The 18,765-nt window shown below is 44.1% G+C and overlaps 1 protein-coding gene across 10 annotated transcripts in view; it reads left to right on the forward strand.

The window, feature by feature from the left end:
- auts2 (AUTS2, activator of transcription and developmental regulator) overlaps positions 1-6,560 on the forward strand; it is a 356,245-nt gene extending 349,685 nt beyond the window's left edge. For 8 of the 10 annotated variants that reach the window (XM_011483795.3, XM_011483794.3, XM_011483796.3 and 5 more), the window contains 5 exons: positions 1,457-1,598; positions 2,799-2,879; positions 2,972-3,055; positions 3,746-3,998; positions 4,077-6,560. In XM_011483795.3, the coding sequence (XP_011482097.1) occupies positions 1,457-1,598; positions 2,799-2,879; positions 2,972-3,055; positions 3,746-3,998; positions 4,077-5,316 (1,800 nt within the window). In that variant the 3' untranslated portion in view covers positions 5,317-6,560. The remainder of the gene's footprint in view (positions 1-1,456; positions 1,599-2,798; positions 2,880-2,971; positions 3,056-3,745; positions 3,999-4,076) is intronic. The other 2 variants (XM_011483793.3, XM_011483792.3) reach the window with 2 other exon arrangements.
- Positions 6,561-18,765: the final 12,205 nt, after the last annotated feature.

Genomic DNA, 18,765 nt, shown 5'->3' on the forward strand with positions numbered 1-18,765 from the left:
AAGTTGCCAAATTCAGACCGACTTTATGCAACGTTTACAAATCCTTCAAGTATTACCAGTAATGACTTTCCTGCACAACTAAGTAAACAATGACTATTCAGCTGTCAATAAATAGACAAAAGTGGAGAAAAAGTCATTTCTGTTTTGGAAAAAATATATATTTTATAGAGTTTTTGCTTTTTCACAACTCATTGCAGTTTGAGTGTGATAAATGAAATTATCATTAGAACATGCTCACAAGAAGAAACCAGAGGGGTTTCTTTAAAACATATCCCAACATAAATGAAAGTGTGTGGCATGTACAGTCAGGAAGGATTATAATGGAAACATGAAAGTAACCTGGAGGCTAGCTTGACCATCAAACCTGCAGGGCCCCACGTTTGATTCCTGTCATGATCTTTACTTAGCTGCAGAACTGCAGCCATGTTCGCATAGAAAATCTGAGAAGTTCCTCTTCCAATATCTAGCGTTCATTTTTTTCCAGAGTGCTATTTATGCTGATGCTCTGACACTGACTGGAAACACATTATAATCCAAAAGATGTGCACTTCTGAGGAGATGTTCACAGCACTTCCTGTACTGGAATCTTACCTATTCATAATCCAGAAATGACCTTTCTTCTCACATTATTATTATTATTTTGTTAAACATCGTCCATGTTTTGGGTGTTTTTTCGCGGTTCACTGTATGCAGATACAATTTTACATGTTTTTTTAACACTGCAATGTGTTCTGTGTCCTGATTGGCAGTAGACATTCTCAATCAATCTCCTCTATACAATCATTTCTCCTGTACAGAAGGTGTTCAGTTTGACAAATCTACATAAATCCCCAGATCTTCATTTTCATTCTATAACACTGGATTTATTTTTCCAAAAAAATGGTTTGAATTTTGAGAGGTTAAACAAGAGAGGAAAGTGTAGAAAGTGTGTAGTGAGGAGTGTTACAGCCTTGAAACATCTGTAATCCTACGTCGTGGATTTCACCTAGCGCTGGTTATTCTTAGAATGTATCATTTGTGATAATGACAGAACACGGTATATCAGAAGTTGAAAACATTTTTGTTTGGATTTTTATTTTTTATGGGCCTTTCTTCGTTCTGTACAATTGGGTTAGTATTTTATTCTATTTTAAGTTTGTTTTCGTTGCTTGTTATAGCAAATTCTTCAGTTTGTATGGAATTATGTTTCTAAGGTATGTAGTAATGTCGTAATGAAGTAAAGGTAATGTCGGGTTCAGTTAAAGTATAGTTAACGTACAGTTAGTGTATAGTATAGTGATTCATAGTAAATCACAGTAAAACCTCAGTTCAGTGTGCTGACAGAACACACTCTTGTCTCAAAGTGAAGGCAGTCGCCTCTGAGATGTTCAAGTTCTTCACCGTGACATTTTGAGAGGAGCAGTGATGTTCCAGTTGTGAGTAAAAAGGTTCCTTTCTTCTCCCTTGGCGTTTCCAGCAGCAGATGCAGGCTGACCCTCATAAACTAGACTTTGGGCTCAAGCCAGAATTCCTGGGTCGACCTCCGGGCCCGAACCTCTTCGGCGCCATCCATCATCCTGGTGACTTGGCCCGGCCCGCCACGCTCTTCTCTGCTGCAGGTCAGCGTCCTGCAAACCTGGAACTTTAACCAGCTTCACCATGACATGTCTGTCACTCACATGAATTGACCTCATGTGGTCATTGATACACAAACCCAATTTTGCCCCGTTAAAAAGGGAATGGATCTCCATAATGATGCTGTGAATTATGAACATCCAATTACTGAAACTCCTTTACTAGAACCATGGCTGCACACAGACGCCACAAATACCCCCTGATGTTCAGTGGAGCAAAAACATCATTCGATTTCCCAGAACGATTCTTGTTACATTTACAATGATCGGCTTCAGACAATGAAAGTTAGATTCATCCAAATGAAACTTTCTCTTTCGTGTAAAAGATCAGAGCTTGTTTGTGATGTAGAAAATACACTGGGCGGGCCACAAACTCCCAACATTGCTTGCTATTGTTAGATTGGGGGTCCATCGCCTGTCAGATCAGATCAGACTCAATAATGTGTAAAGTGGGTTAACCTTTGTGCTATCTTAGATGACCCCACCCTTACTTTGACGTGTTCTCCCTACCATGACAAAGGTGGATAAAGGTGGAAAGATTTCATGTAATCCATGGACACCAGTGAAAATCACAAATCATTGAAGAAAAAAGGTTCAGAGCACTGTCTAGTGGGTCCCTTGTGCCTAGGATAGCACAAGGGATACAGAAAAGAACAGAAATCAAAGCTACAACAAATTCGTAAAATAAAAGCAATGAAAAAAAGAAGACAAAGGTAAATGTATAATTACTGAGGCTAAATGGGACCAGAGGAAAGGTTTTCTTTTTTCACCTTTAGCCTTTGCAGGCGGAGCACAAAGGCTTCCCACTGCAAAGACGGAATCTTAAGAGAGTAAAAAGATTCATGTTTCAGGAAAAATTGTCTTATTTAGAAAAAGAATCTTATCTAGAGTTTCTTAGTTTGAATCTTAGTGATCAGAATTTTATTCTTAAAATAAGGGTTCTTGGTAAAACCATCTCATCCCACTAGCAGATTTTCTAAAGGGGCTTTTTTTTTGCGGTGCAGCCCCTCAGCTGTGTGATGCTCTAAGGCTGGAATCGAGAAGCTCAGGGGTTACACCCATGTGAAGATGTGAACAAATGTTCTCCTTCGTGGGAATTAGCTTTAGCTGGGAGATGTGGTCAAATCTTCTCTGATACTGCTGCTCCAGAATGATGGACGTCTGTGAACTTGTTCGCCTCCACAGGTCCCACACACCCATCAGCTGCACCTTTCAGCCATCCGCCCCACCACCCCGGGAACTTCCTCACCCCACCATCACACTTAGGTAAAAGGACTTTTCACTTCCTATCAGCCAAATGAACATTTACAATGTTGTCTGTACCATCTGGACCCATGACTCTGCTGTGTTTCTTCCAGAAACTTTCAGCAGGCCGTCCTCTTTTGGGGGTCTGGGGTCTCTCAGTTCTTCAGCCTTTGGGGGACTTGGAAATCCAGCACTAAGTGAGTTTCAGCCTCATGGATGAGACTGACACTGTTGTGTTTTTAACACATTCTTGTGGCATTTTATTATGATGGAGGACATACATTAAGCTCAAAATTAAATTTTCTTTATTTAAATCGTTACGAATCAGGAAACAATGAAAAAAAGCTCCTTTCTGGTGCTTCCACTTCTGGACAAGTATATCCATGTTCATCTTTGTTCTCCTCGTCTGAGCTGGAATCTGGATCAAAACTGTACGGATGGATTGAACCAATGTTGATCGACGTTGTTGTTGCACCAATAATGTTAGAAGGGGCTGTAAGATGGCGGGAAAGAGTGTAAACACATGAGAGACAGGAAAGGGGGTGGGGTTGCTTCCTGCCAGTGGTCCCGCCCACAACTCAGAGGTGAATTTGTAATGAGCTCCTGCCGCTCTGCAGAAACTATGTATTTGAAAACAACAAAGTTTTTATGGTACTAGCTAAAAACTGCATGATAGTAATTAAAAGACCACTGGGAACGCTAATCAAAAGATGATCGGATTGAGACTTTACTAAACACAAATGAACAGAGATACGTTTTCACAGCTGGTTGAGCTAACCATCCCTGTTCACAGAGCTTCTGCAGTCACACTTCCTGTTACATAGAAAGAGACGTGCTGCAGAGATACTCATTTAACTTGGGTCCTGCATTGTTTTTTCCGTGTGTTGAATCCCTAGCAGCGGCCAACTCAGTGTTTGGCCATAAAGACGGCCCCAACGCACCGCAGCACTTCAACGGAGGCAGTAACAGCAGTCACCAGGAACCGTGGAACCGCCTGCACCGCACCCCACCTTCCTTTCCAACCCCACCCCCCTGGCTGAAGCCTGGAGACTCTGAGAGGAGCGCTTCCGTCAGCTCCCACGAGAGGGAGCGAGACACTGACAAACGAGAGCCGCTGATCAGTAAAGAGGACAAGGACAGGTGTGTAGTGAATTCGTTTTTTTTATTTCTTCCAGTGAAGCTAAGGATTAATGTGGAGATCCTTCCTTTTACTCGTAGGGACTCTGTGGAGAAGCGCCATTCAAGCCATCCATCCCCAGTCCCTGTCAACCCCATCAATCTCCTTGGCCATAACCGTCCCCCAGAGCACCACAGGAACCACCTACCTCCTGTCTCTGGAGACCCCCAGAGGGACAAGGAGAACAAGGCCAAAGACAGGGAGAGAGAGCACACGGACTCCTGGAAAGACGCTGGCACAGATGATCACAAGCTCAAAGACAGCCAGCACAGCGACAAGGACGCTCCTGTAATTCACGATGGCCGAATGTCCGAGGAAAAGGTGCCCAGCAGAGGAACAACGTCTCCGTACATCCGGCAGACCAGTCTGGACCGCCCCAACGGGGGCCTGAGCAGAGAGGTCCTGGAGAAGAAGATAGAGCTGCCGTTCGAGCCCCAGAAGAAGAGCAGTGAGGTGAAGGTGAAGGAGGAGAGGAAGGAGGAGGTGGATGGAGCTGGCGAAAGGCAAAGCGAGCACACTCCACAGGCGCCGCCGGCTCCAACCCTCCACCCTCCTTCATCCATGCCCATGCCCATGGGAGTGGCGGGAGTCCACCCCATCAACAGCGTCAGCAGTCTGGAGAGAACTCGTGTTGTGGCCCCCTTCATGGGTATCAGCCCCATTCCAGGGGCTGAACGCTTTCCCTACCCCGCCTTTCACTGGGATCCCATGAGGGACCCCTACAGAGGCCTGGACATTCACAGACGGGACCCTTTGGCCAGGGAGCTCTTGCTGAGGAGCGATCCTCTGCACCGCCTGGCGGCGCCACGCCTCTATGAGGCAGAGCGATCTTACAGAGACCGGGAACCTCACGACTTCAACCGCGAACACCCTCTAGCGCTGGAGTCCAGAAGGGAGCATGAGCGAGCCCATCTGGAGGAGCGGGAGCGCCTCAACATGCTCCGAGAGGACTACGAACATGCACGCCTACACCCCCCAATGCATCACCCCGCTCTGGAGGGACACCTGTCCCACCACGCCCAAGCCCTCATGGCTCCCGGACTGCCAGGCATGCACTACTCACGAGTCAGCCCCTCCGCTGCGGCGGTAGCTGCCGCCGCCGCCGCGGCTTCTGCCCATCAGAACAGTATATTAAACAAAACCCCACCCACTGCCTCTTTGAGTGCCCCGCCCCCGCTCATCCCCTCACTGGGTGCGCGGCCCGGCTCCCCCAGACGGACTACTCCTCTGGCCACCGACATCAGAGACAGACCGGCCCACAAAGACATAGAGGCCCGGTGAGCCAGGAGGTCACGACCCCTCCCTGAGCACTTGGCTTTGGAAGAAGCGACTGTAAAATAGCTGTGAATAATTTATCTGGGCAGAGAAGACCCTCACGTTGAAATGTTTTTGTATAAAACCACAAAGAGACAACCACGTGTTCTTTTGCAGTTCAGCTTTTTGTGTGCGTTCTTCCTCCTGTATAACAGTGACGTGACGTAAGACGACATGAGTTTGGAATGTACAGGTTCCGCAGCACTGACAGATGTGTAGATAAAGTGTACAGTTGCTGTGCTCATTCTGTATGGAATAAAAATCATGATCCAAATATGCAAAGAGTGTTTTGAAAGCTTTACTTTGAATACTTGTAAATATAGGAGTACAAAGGCTGTGATTCAGAATGTGCTTTTTTGCAAGTAGTCTTCTTCTCATCTTTTTCTTTTTTTTTGTTCACGTTAGCACAGGTGATTAGCATGTACCAGAGACCCATAATTCAACTATGCAACACATGTGTGGGCTCCCTTCATACAGCTGGCACACGCTCATTGTGCACAGGTTACAGACAAGGCTGCATTCTCTCCACCAACAGCTTTACTGAACAGGGTTTGCATTCTCCAAAATTTTCATCTTAAGGAAAAGATGAACAGGACCCTTTGGCCAGGGAGTGACAATCTAGAAAAAGGAATTTCAAATATTGGAATTATTTGTCATGGAAAACGCCAGCAGCGTAAATGTTTTTCCCGCCGGACAGTGTTGTGTTCTGGCGGGGGGGGCGGGGAAAGCCTGTCGATCGAACCCCCAACACCACCCGGGTCTTTTGAAAGAGTCTGACCAATCTGAGCTCTGCTGGTCAACAAGTGCTTTCCTAAAATCTACAAACATACAAGAAAATGCCAATTTCAACTGGGGGGCAGTTTGTTTTTACAGCAGAGATCTATTTTAGTAGTTCCACTGAAGGTTTAGTTGTGCGCTTCAAACTCTGTGATATCCTGTTGTGCAGTGTTTTTTTTTTTTCATTCCACTTCAAAAAATAAAAATAAAAAAAATCCACCGGAGCCATAGTGACTAGTTGACGCGTATTGCAAACAGAATGTTAAATGAGAAACGTTACTGCTGTTTACCGTGTACAGAAAGAAAAACTAATCTCTCTAGATTATGTACAAAGATGAGAAAAAAATGAAGCAACTGAATCTTCAGCATGCTCCTCATCTGAACTTGTGTTCTGTAAATTGTGCCATGTTATTAAAAAAAAAATTGTGTACTTAGTCTGTCTTATGGTACTTATTCTTTCACCTGTTTAGCCCAGATTTTCACAATAAAACTCCACGGGAGAGAAACCATGCGGGCGCAGCTCTCGACAGGACATCATCCATAAAAGAATCATCAGTTTCAGCGTAGAAAGGTTAACCTTACCTTCTTTTTATAAGTAGTAAGGATGCTGAGCTGCAAGGATATTGTTTCACGTTTGCCTCACACAGCTGAGGGCTTGTGCTCAGTTCAGTGCCAGCGCTTTACACCACCAGGAGTCCCCTCACAGTGTGGCAGCTCAGAGGATGCAAGCGTTATTGACATTCCCACGATGCTCAACAACCACAGCACTTTTCTCCTGGTAAGCTCCAAGTCATCCAGGTGACACGTGAATCTCACCTGGACTTGATCCATCAATTTGGGAGGTGTGGACAGCCTGCAGGACATCTTTCCTTGTTGCAGTGGGAGGAGGTTCCACATGCACAGTAAGTCTTGTTGGGTTTTTCAGGACCACGTTTGAGTGCCTGCTGTGACCGGGAGAATCCATCAGAAGTGAAGGGTACTCTCAGAGACCTGAACAGTCAGGCTGTGTGTCAAAGTCCTCCAGGCCTCCCAAAAGACCCCCCTTATCTTGCCATGCATTTTCCCTCTGCAGCTTTTCTCGATGCTTTGCAGGAATAAATGATTCTAAAAAGACAACTCCCAATGGTAACCCTTGTGGCCCACATTGCACATAAATGCCTCCTAGGCACTTTAACATTGGGAGTTGGGTCATCTAGACCCACTAAACAGTGCTCTGAACCTTTTTTCTTCAATGATTTGTGATCTTCACTGGTGTCCATGGATTACATGAAATCTTTCCACCTTTATCCACCTTTGTCATGGTAGGGAGAACACGTCAATGCAAGGGTGGGGTCACCTAAGATAGCACAAGGGTTTAAGGTGCCTAGGATAGCACAAGGGTTACACATCATTTACATCAAATGAAAGACACTACAGAGCAGGCGTAAACACAAAACACCACACTACACAATAAACCACAATGATCTGCACAACAGAGGTTACAGGTCTAAGCGGCGGGGAGCACTGAAAAAATCAGGCTGCAGCAGAACTCCCTTCTGGACTGGAAATCCACATGAAGATTTAAAGGCTGCCTCCATCAGCTCTGGTCCAATCAGAAAGCACACATGTCCAAGACAACACCTAAAACGATCAGAGGCAGACGCAAACACACACACACACACACACACACACACACAAACAGAGGTCTCACAGTGAAACAAACATAAAGCAAAAAAAACAGAAAAAACAAAATATTCTGCTGAACTGAAGACAAGTTTGACGAAAAGTTCAGTGAACCACCTGGAAGACGGCAAAACAAAGTCTGGCTTTCTAAAGGGAACGTGTTGATCTTGTTAAATGGATTTATACACAGTAATCCTGCCCTGATAATGAAACTGGAGCTGTCAGTACTGGATTAAACCAGGTGAGGGCAGTAAAGAGCTAGAAATCCACTTGTGCAGGAGCAGCTGTTTACCTAAACAAGACAAAAAAATTAAAACTAACATCACTTATCTGATCAAAAACTCAAAAAAGAGCATTAGAGGAGATCCTCGTGGTCTGCAAAGTCAGCTCTATCAGTTTCTAGTGTTTCATAAAAGCCTGATCGATTTTAATCAAGACAAAATGGTTAAAATCCATATATACACACATACACACACACACACACACACACACACATACACACATACACACATACATACATACATACATATACATTTCCCTTCTCTACTGCTGTGCCGTTCCCAGGCCCGGCTAAATGGAGAGGGTTGCGTCAGGAAGGGCATCCGGCGTAAAACATTGCCAAGGTATCCATGCGAATCGTCCGCACAAACTGGATGATTCGCTGTGGCGACCCCTGATGGGACAAGCCGAAAGAGAAAGATATACATATACATATACACTGACCAAAAATAGAAACGCAACACTTTTGTTATTGCTCCCATTTTTTATGGTATGAACTCAAAGATGTAAAACATTTTCCACATACACAAAATAACCAGTTCTCTGAAATATTGTTCACAAATCTGTCTAAATCTGTTACAGTGAGCACTCTCCTTTGCCAAGACAATCCATCCCACCTCGCAGGTGTGCCATATCAAGATGCTGATTAGACAGCATGATTATTGCACAGGTGTGCCTTAGACTCAGTTGTATGCCACAATGCCACACATGTCGCAAGTTTTGAGGGAGCGTGCAATTGGCATGCTGATAGCAGCAATCTCCACCAGAGCTGTTGCTAGGGAATTGAATGTCCATTTCTCCACCATAAGCCGTCTCCAAAGGCGTTTCCGAGAATTTGGCAGCACATCCAACTGGCCTCACAACCGCAGACCACGTGTAACCACACCAGCCCAAGACCTCCACATCCAGCATGTCCACCTCCAAGATCGTCTGAGACCAGCCACTCGGACAGCTGCTGAGACAATCGGTTTGTTTTTGTCATGTTAAAAGTGTAACATAAATGACAAAACTTAATTAACTGAAACAGATTAACTAAAACTACAAGTCCAATATTTATTCTAATATTTTAACCCTTGTGCTTTCTTAGATGACCCCACCCTCACATTGACGTGTTCTCCCTACCATGACAAAGGTGGATAAAGGTGGAAAGATTTCAGTCAGACAACTCTTGCAGTAAGAAATATTTATTTGACATACTTAATTTTCCACATTCTTTAAGTTGGCATTCACATCTTTTCGTTTGGCATAAGGCTCCGTTCAATTCCATGAGAAATTTCCATAAAACTTTCGGGTAACAAAACCCCCCTTTACGGAGCCCACATGTGGAAGCCGGGGAGGAGGGAGGGGCGAAGAATGAGCGCTGAAGGTAAGAAAGAGAATGAACAGCTGCGCACCTGGGCTTAAATAGGATGCTGAGCAGGTGAGTTAATTGACTGAACCGCCCTAGGGTAGTTACCTGTAAACACTGCAGCGAGTATCTGCCCGAAATACGACAAGTCGTCATTTCATGTAATCCATGGACACCAGTGAAGATCACAAATCATTGAAGAAAAAAGGTTCAGAGCACTGTCCAGTGGGTCTAGATGACCCAACTCCCAATGTTAAAGTGCCTAGGATAGCACAAGGGTTAAAGCCAGAATGGAGTGAGACAAGAGCCACATGCGGCTCTGGAGCCTGGGGTTGCAGAGCCCTGACATGCAGCAGTGTGAACACAGGGTGGCAGCAGTGCACACCGGAGAGCTGCAGGCCTCAGGAATGCCAACAAAGGCAGCTCCAGTGTTGTGAGGCCAACCTGTCCTCTCTTTCGCTCTGAAACATAACCAGTTTGGCAGGTTGACTTCCGCCAGAGTTGCATTGTGGGCATTTAAACGCTGGCGTCACTTTCTCTGGTAAAACTGGAGGAGCAGCTCTGAGCAGAAGATCTTCTTTGAACGCTGTGTTCCAGAATCCCTCTGAAAACAATTCCAGCCACAGTCCTCGCCCATCATGAGCCCAGCAAAACCAGGCGTCACATGACAGGTGGCTCACCTGATATCTGCAAACAAGAGCATCAGACGCTCCACTGGGGCTGTGAACAAAGCCTGTCTCTGGGAAATGGTGGGTTTGTACACAAGATCCTGTAAAAGGTGATAAACAAACACACTTTACTTCCTCATGATGACTTGATTTGCCTAAGCTCTCCGTCATCCTAATCTCAGGCGGCACAGCTCACTGGCTCTGATTGAAACACCTCCTTTTTCCCAGATAAAAAAGCCATTCCGCACAGATCCTGGCAGTTTTTACTCCCTGCTGACAGCAGTTCCAATCACCTCTGAACAAACAGAAGCACTCCTAAAAATACTTCCCTGCTTCGAAATGGGAAGCCATCCCATTCTCAGTAGTAACATTCCCCCTGGCACCTCCTCCCTTCTGGAAAAATAAGCCTGGAAATGGAAACCCAGCAGTCCTGTTGTCTGCTTGGGATTAAGTTGATGCTCAGCCTTTAAAGCAGCTCACTCATCTGAGCTAAATCGCTTAAATGAGGAATATTTTTCATTTGTGAAGTAAAAAGAGTCAATCCTACTAACAAAATAGGAGAGAAACCACTCCATAGATGGACAGACGGATCTGTTTTCTTTCAGAATCCAAACCTTACAGTACGTTTGCGTAAGAAGCAAATTGCCTGCAAAAATAGTTAATTCTTGGGCCGTACAGTAATAAAATGCAGACCGCAAAGCTATTAACCCAGACAACAAAATGACTAACAAGTTCTTGAGGGTTGGCTCTCCTAATGTGAACATCAGCTCCTCCACCAAAATCCCTGAAAAAGAGTAACTCCTTTGTGAAAAGGGTTTGGACTTGTGTTCCGGGTTCCTGTTCTCCTGTTTTCTTTTTTATATTGCAGGCGCCTCTGGACCAGAGCAGGACTCCCTCTGCCTGAAGCAACAGGCCTGACGGCACTGCATCTTTTAGCTGCTGGAGCTGCACTGTGAACAATAATAATAATGCATTTGATGCAAAAGTGCCTTTTAGGGGTCTCAGTGATGCTGTATAAAAGACAAGTTAAAAGCAACAAGCAGATTAAGAAAGCAAAGCACTGGTGGAAACATGATGCTTTGAACAGGTGGGTTTTGTGTTTTGTTTTTAAAGTAGGAAGACCGACTGTATTCCCACTGTTAAGAGGAAGTGAGTTCCAGAGTTTGGGGACAAAGCAGCTGACAGTTCTACAGCCTCTGGTGCTGAGACGGGCAGAGTCGAGTGTGGAGAGGATGCTGATCTCAACGGGCAGGATGGTGTTGCAATGTGGACCAAATTGAAGACGTACAAAGGTTGTGGGTGGCTTTGAAAGTATATGGGAGGACTTTGAAATGGATTCTGGATTGAACCGGGAGCCAGTGCAGCTGCTGGAGTTTTGGCGTGATGTGGTGGGAGAGGCCTGCAAAATGCTGAATTTTGAACCAGTCCCAGTTTGTGGAGAAGTTTGTGAGGGAGGCCGAAGACGAGAGAGTTGCAGCAGTTTTCAATGTTTGGTGATGAGGCTGTGGACCAGGATGCAGGCAGGACCACTGATGGAGAGTGTAAAGCTGTTGACTCTGGAGAGAACAGATTAGGTGCAGATGAGGAGAACCTTAATCAAATTACTGTTAAATTGGAGAGATTTGCAGGAGAACCTGGATAAAAAGTCCCACTTTGGTCAATTTTTAACGAATTGTAAAAGCATTCCTAGTGGTCTTTTAATTATGAATTAACAGTTTTCAGCCAAAATAAAAAAATCTGTGTCGTTTTCTCTGACATCATTTCTCTTTAGAAATTCACCTCTGAGCTGTGGGTGGGTGGAGCAAAGGAAAACCTCAGTTTCTGATGCCTTTGCTTACACGGTCTCTCGCTACTTTACGGCCCCACACAACCTCTAGGCCCAAGAAATGTGGCTTTTTAAGACGTTTAGGTTGTGGGATTTGGGTGAAAAACTTCCTAATCATATTTAAAACACCACTGGGAATGTTTTTATAAATAAAACATTGTCATATGGGGAATTTAAGGTCAGACGGGAAGGTTGTGAGAAAAGTGGACAAAGAGTACAGTTAGGTTTTTATTGATAAGTAGAGTTGTGTGTTATCAGCATAACAGTGGAAATGAATGTAGAATTCACAGATGCTATCTCCAAGAAGGAGGTTGGTGATAAAAGGGAGGGGGCTAAGGACGGAGCCTTGGGGCACACCAGAGGCGACAAAGAAGGGCTCAGACTGGAAGGAGGAGTTTTATGGCTGCAGCTTAACATCTAACCGGATGTTTCCTAGCTTTAGTGTAACTGCTGTGTGAGCAGCAGTCTTTCTAAGGTCGTGACCTTGACCCGTAAAAAAATAGACCCCTGTTTGCTTAAAAATAAATTATGTGCAATAAACCACAGACCAAGTGGACCACAGAACCCTTTTCTGATGGTTTTCTATTACACTGATGTCACCATGGGTTCTTGTGGGTCAACATCTATGATAAAGATTCTTTACAACAGTCTTCATGGGACGTGAACCTAAGAAGCCAGTTCAGCAACCTCCATCATTGTGAAGAGCTCCGAATCATTTTATCGAGTCTGATGAGCCAAAAAGCTTTGAAAACAGCAACACATTAGTTTACAGAGAAGTAAAATAACAAGGATTCAAAAAAAGAGGAACTCTGACAGACCTACAGATGATATAGAATCAACGTTTGCATAGAAAATCTGTACCGGATAAGATTAAAGATAATTATAGATTAGGAACCATGTAAACGAAACATCATTTGCAGAAGCGATCGTGTCACCAGCTAGAGTCCTGTTACAGAATACGAACACACGGTGAAGGACCCTGCATGACATGAACCTCCACATCTGATGAAGACTTTATCGTCACGTAGCAACAAACTGAAAATCCCCGAAAGAGGAAAAAAAGAAAACACATTTCTAGAAGCACATTCTTTGCACAGCTGATGTCAAGACAAATATATTTTCAGCTTGGATCCTGTCGAGCAAGTTTAGCAACCACCTGGTCTGCAACTGCAGGGATCCTGACATGAGCCAAAGGTGAAATGCCACTCACAGGAGTCAAATCTTTGACCCAACAGCTTCAAATCTTTATGAAACGAACAACTATTCCACAACAACTACTAAACAAACTCCATGGTTGCTGTTTTAAAGTGTCAAAAAAATTATAAAAGTACCTTAAAGTGATGGGAAAAAAATGCAGCCAAAACAGGAAAAACAGGAAAAGAAACAGCAGAGAGAAGATAGAAAAGATTTTTTTTAAAAAGAGATTGGAATCAATGATCCTACTAAATAGCAGGATTCAACCTTTATAGAGGTGTTCATAAACAAACAGCCTCAGTGGATGAAAAACAAAACAAAAGTTGGAAGAGTAATTAGAAATGTTCTTAGTAATTTAAACTTTGCTTTATCAGAAAAACCACCTCCCTGAAAACCAAATATGACGGGCCTCTTCCGTGTTGAAGAAAACACAATGTGGCATTCAGGAAGTGCTACAGAAGAATGAAAGATAAGTTTAATTTGAATGATGACTGATGTCATACTGTCAACCTGCTGTAATACAGACACTGTTAATGTAAACTCCTGTTTTTTACTGGGATTAAGCTGCTGGTTTTGGAGCTTTAAGTGACATTTATAGATATTTAGAGTTTTCTCAAGCTCATTGGGTTGTTTTTTTTTACTACATCAATGCTCAGATTAGACAAGAGGAGGAAGGATGAGCTCCTCGTTAAAATGAAACTAACTGAAAAATGTGGCGAAACAAACTGAGACAAGAGCGTTCAGATGCTTCAGATAACTCGGGTTATCTGAAGCCCAAAGCGCGTGAGCCGTGCTGCAGGCACGAACAAAAGCAGGAGTGTTCTCATGCAGCCGTGACCTTCAAAGACAAACACAGCAATGTGGCAGAAAGCAGGAGTTCATCACGGACGTTTAAAGGGAGCAGTCTGCCCTTCTGACAGAGCCATCGATGTTTCTCGTAGGTCATGGATGAAAGCAACAATAAGATGTGATGATGATGATGATGAGCCTCTGGTCAGATGAGGAAACCCTTCCACCGCCAGAGTAGCTGTTGAGGAATCTTGGCATGTGGAGACTATGACTGAAACATTGAATCATACCAAGAATTCCTGTACAGGAATATTTCTTTTTCTTAGAACTTGACGATTCCTGTGAACTACTGTGGTGCAAAGGTGAGCAATCAACCTCAGACTGGAAGATCCCAGGTTCGGTTTCGCCTTATCCTAACATGCGCTGAAGTGTCCTTGGGTGAGACACTGAGCCCCACATTGCTCCTGGTTGGTTATAGGTTTGCGCCAGTGTTTGGCAGCTGAGCCGCCATCAGTTTGTGAATGTGTGAATGGGACTGTAAAGCGCTTTGGGCCTTCAAGGAGGGTCATAAAGTGCTCTAAAAGTGTACACCATTAAGCATTTTAACCCTTGTGCTATCTAAGATGACCCCACCCTTACATTATCCCTACCATGACAAAGGTGGATAAAGGTGGAAAGATTTCATGTAATCTAATGTAATAGTCACCTTTATCCACCTTTGTCATGGTAGGGAGAACACGTCAATGCAAGGGTGGGGTCACCTAAGATAGCACAAGGGTTTAAAGTGCCTAGGATAGCACAAGGGTTGACAACAATTTGATTCATATCATAATTTGTGGTTGTTTAGATGTTTCATCATCGATAGTGGTTCCTTTTAAACGATTCAATTCATTGACATAAAATCAATCCAGGACATCTTCAACCAGTGTAACTCAGAGAGAAATACCTGCTAATGAACAGTGCAGGTGATGTTTTCCAGATTCTTTGGATTTCTTCAAGATAATAAAGTTTAAATGAAATATGTGTCCAAACAAACAAGTAAACAAGAATGAATGTCAAATCCATTCACATTTAGTTTCCTAAATTTCAGTCCACTGTTGTTTTTCCACATCCAAAGAATCCAAAGGGAACATTCTTAGAACATTCTAGCACACTGTGTGGTCACATGACTTTCTAAATTCAAAGTATTTCCACTCATTGGACTGGAATGATGGTCGATCAGTTTTTGCTGAGATCACATGTGTGTTGTCCGCTTTGATGCACTTGGTCGTTTTGAGCTTATAGTAAAATAAACCTACCATGTCTAAATCCAAATGGTAATATCCAATATCCATTTAGACCCTAGTGAATATAGCGCCCAGGTTCAACTTGGTTTTTAAAAGTGTATTATACCCTCATTATAAACATTTAACTGCAATGTTGTGGGTCTCTTGCCTCCAGAATTCTTTTTTATATATTGGATATATATTTATATCCAATATTGATATAATTTATGTATTTCACTGAAACTATTTTATGATAGTTTAGGACAATTCTATTAACAACTTGCCTCAGACAGATCCATCTGGTTGTATCGTAGCCGGGCCCGGATCTTGCAATGGGCCTGCAAATGTGCCGCCATGCAAACGGTCCAAATTTCAATATTTTTGAAAGAAAAACAGAGTGCTCTCTGCTCTCTCTGGCTCTCGTTCAAAGTAACTGCTGGTGCTGATTGGTAGATGGAAGGGAGGGCTTGGCCTCTCCATTCACTCCCGCTCTTTGTCTCGCTCGGTCTCTCAAAGTCCCAGCAGAGTTCAGCCGCTGTTGGGAGTTTTCGGCTGCTGTTTATCGCTGCAGTTATTTGATCACTCGTTACTTCAACTCATTCTTGGCCTCTATCTATAGCTTTCTTTGTTCTGGTTTGGAGTAAACCGAAAAAACAAGTTTACTAAGTGCAGGTTTCTGGTTCCTAAAGCTTGCGCTAGCAGTAGCAGTGAAGCTGCCAGTGCTGGAACTACAAACTTGAATCCCGTGCTCAGCCCAGTACATTTAGTGTCCCAAGCACAGCCCCTGCTGTCCCAGTTACTCCTAGCCTTGCGGTGGCCACTCACTGATGTAGATTTAAGATTGCTCTGGTTTTCCCCAAGAGTAATTTTGGTAGAAACACACACTTCCTCTGCCCAGGCTGAATGGTAGGAGACCATGGCTGGAATATTCAGCAAAAGCAAAATGCATGCTTTTGTTTCACATGTCGTAAATTAGGGGGAAACAATGACAGGGATTTGGTTTTCACAAAACAAGGATTTAATAATTGGAAAACTGCACTAGAAACCGAGAAGGGACTCACAAAGCATCCATCAAGTCTGTGCTACATAAAAAATACAGACACCTGGTCTGAAATGTCCCAAAAATAGGCCACAGGAGAAACCATTAGTGATCTGTTAGGGCCAACTCATGTTGAAAAAAAGAAATATTATCAAAACAATTAGAGAAGTAGTTCAGTTCCTTGCAGGAAATGAACTTTCACCTTCGTGGCAGTGTGGAAAACTCAAATGATGATGATTTCTCTGCAGGACTGTTTTTTAAAATGATTGATTACATTCTGACAAAGGACGCCAAGTTTAACAAAATAAACAAACCAATACAACAAAATACAAAATACACCTCTCACTACATCAAAGTAGAAATGACTGAATCATTGGCAAAAATGATAATGCATAAAATCAAGGATGATTGTGACAAAACAGATTCTGCTGCTTTGCATCAAAAGTGGTGGAATCAGAGACAGATGCAATGTGGAGAATCTGTCAGTCATGATTAGATTTGTCTGTGAAGGCATTCCAGAGGAACACCTGATTGGTCAGAATTTTATTACCACCCAAATTCTTCAGCATCTTTCTGCTTACAGGTTATAGTGCAGCTGAAATTGTCAGTCAGTCTGTGATGGAGCTTCTGTCATGAGTGGGGTCAGGGGTGGTGTTCAGGCTTTATTGCAAAAGAAGGTAGGGAAGGATATACCTTACATCCACTGCTAGAACCACCAGCTGCATTTGGCATTGGTCCATGCAATGCAAGCAGAGCACTATGAATCGATCTACTGATAAACTGTTACACCCCAAATTTTGATCTCCTGGAATTTGTCATTGGTTATGTGCATTTCAAACCTTTATCAGTTTTGGTTATTTTCCACCCACCAAAGAGTAAAAGGACACAATGAAGACATTTTCTGTTTGGTTTTTTTGTTTGTTTTTTTGCTGGACCAAACACGCCTAGCTGCTTTTCCCTTTAAAAGCCTTAAAGAACAGTAAGGAAGGAAACTGCTCATCAGCAAACATGTCTGTTCTTGAGCTCCACCTCGGCTCTGCTGCATGGACGGGTCATTTCAATCTGTGTCGGAGCCCTGAGGTACGTGTCCAGCATGGAGAAAAGACGTCGTTTAATTGCTTTCTGGAAACAGCCAGAGGTGGGCCGGGTGATGCTGCCGGGATTATCCCAGCTTGTTAAATCATCCCCCTGACCCTTGGCCTGACTGCGGACACTCTTGGGTGCTGCAGTTACACGTGGAGGCAGAACTCCCCCCAGCAGAATACGTATAAACTGCACTGAGATGATACATCACTGCCACAGTGAAAATAGAGATGACCCCAATCACCAGAGGGGGAGAGAAGGGAAAGAAAGGTTGGAGGCTCATCCCCTTACCAAGGCCGTACTTCATTGTCTGGTCCCGGTCTGCCCTCCTGACAACATGGATTTGGAGGGGGCGACCACTTCTAATAGAAACCAGAATGATTAGAAGAGCAAATCACACAGCAAACCCGCAGCTTCGCTGCTTGATCCAAGGACAGGAGATCAGAGAGGATGTGAGGACGCTCCTGTACTCACAAGATTTTAAACCAGCGCATGTGGTTGGATCCACGCCTCCAGAGTTTCCCCCAGTCAGTGCCAGGTGGCAACCCCCTCTCACAGCACCTCTGATGGCATTAATTTTTCAGCAAAGCTTCCCCCTGATAAGGACGGGAGTGCTCTCCTCTTTCAGCAGTGCTCCTCCTGCAATGGAGCAAATGTCAAACCTGCACATGAGCATCATCTCACTGATCCATGAAACCCATCAGACCAACGGCCCCCAGAGAGACGGCTGAGGCTGATCCCGGCATGAATCTGCCCCCCCTCCCCCGGAGCACAGAGGGGAAGGTCACTCATTAAAAGTCACGTCTTTGTCATCAAAACGTGAGCAGTGGTGGGACAGCACTGAGCAGAGAGGATGCTGGGATGCAACACTTGGAGTTTGACCTTTAATAGATGACTCCTGTATAGAGCAAATGGGGTGATAGGAGGGGGTGAGGGCCAGCATCCCGCCCTCTGCAGACCTGCAGGAAGAACAGGTTGAGGTCTGAAGAGGCTGCTTCACATTCCACAGCCATATGCAGCAGGCTGATCTGATGCGAGTACGCATTGAGACACTTTAACGGGGAGCTGGGTATTGCTATTTGCTTTCGCCTGATGTGGACATTTGCTGTGCATTAAAGTTCAGACTGTCAGCCGGCCTGTGTTGTTTTGCACTTCATAGTTTATTTACCTGAACCTTGAGTGGAGTAGAAACATTAAAAACATTCAGGAGCGTTTACATGAAGCCTTTCACCTCCTTCTTTTTTTATTAACTGGTCCTGTCCAACAGCTGGGCAAACAGATGAGAGCTGAAGGCCTCTTGTGTTGGACATGTTTTACTTTAACAACAGGGGTTCTGAATCTTCTGACAAACCAGAGGTATGTCTGAATAAACCCCTTTTGTATTCTACGCCAAACTTTATTAATTTTAATCAAAATCTTTGGTGTTGGACCGGACGGAAAAGGAAAGGAGGGAAGAAGAGAGAGGGAGATTAGAGAGGGGGTGATAG

The sequence above is a fragment of the Oryzias latipes genome, chromosome 14, assembly GCF_002234675.1.
Source record: "Oryzias latipes chromosome 14, ASM223467v1".
NCBI classification, from domain to species: domain Eukaryota; kingdom Metazoa; phylum Chordata; class Actinopteri; order Beloniformes; family Adrianichthyidae; genus Oryzias; species Oryzias latipes.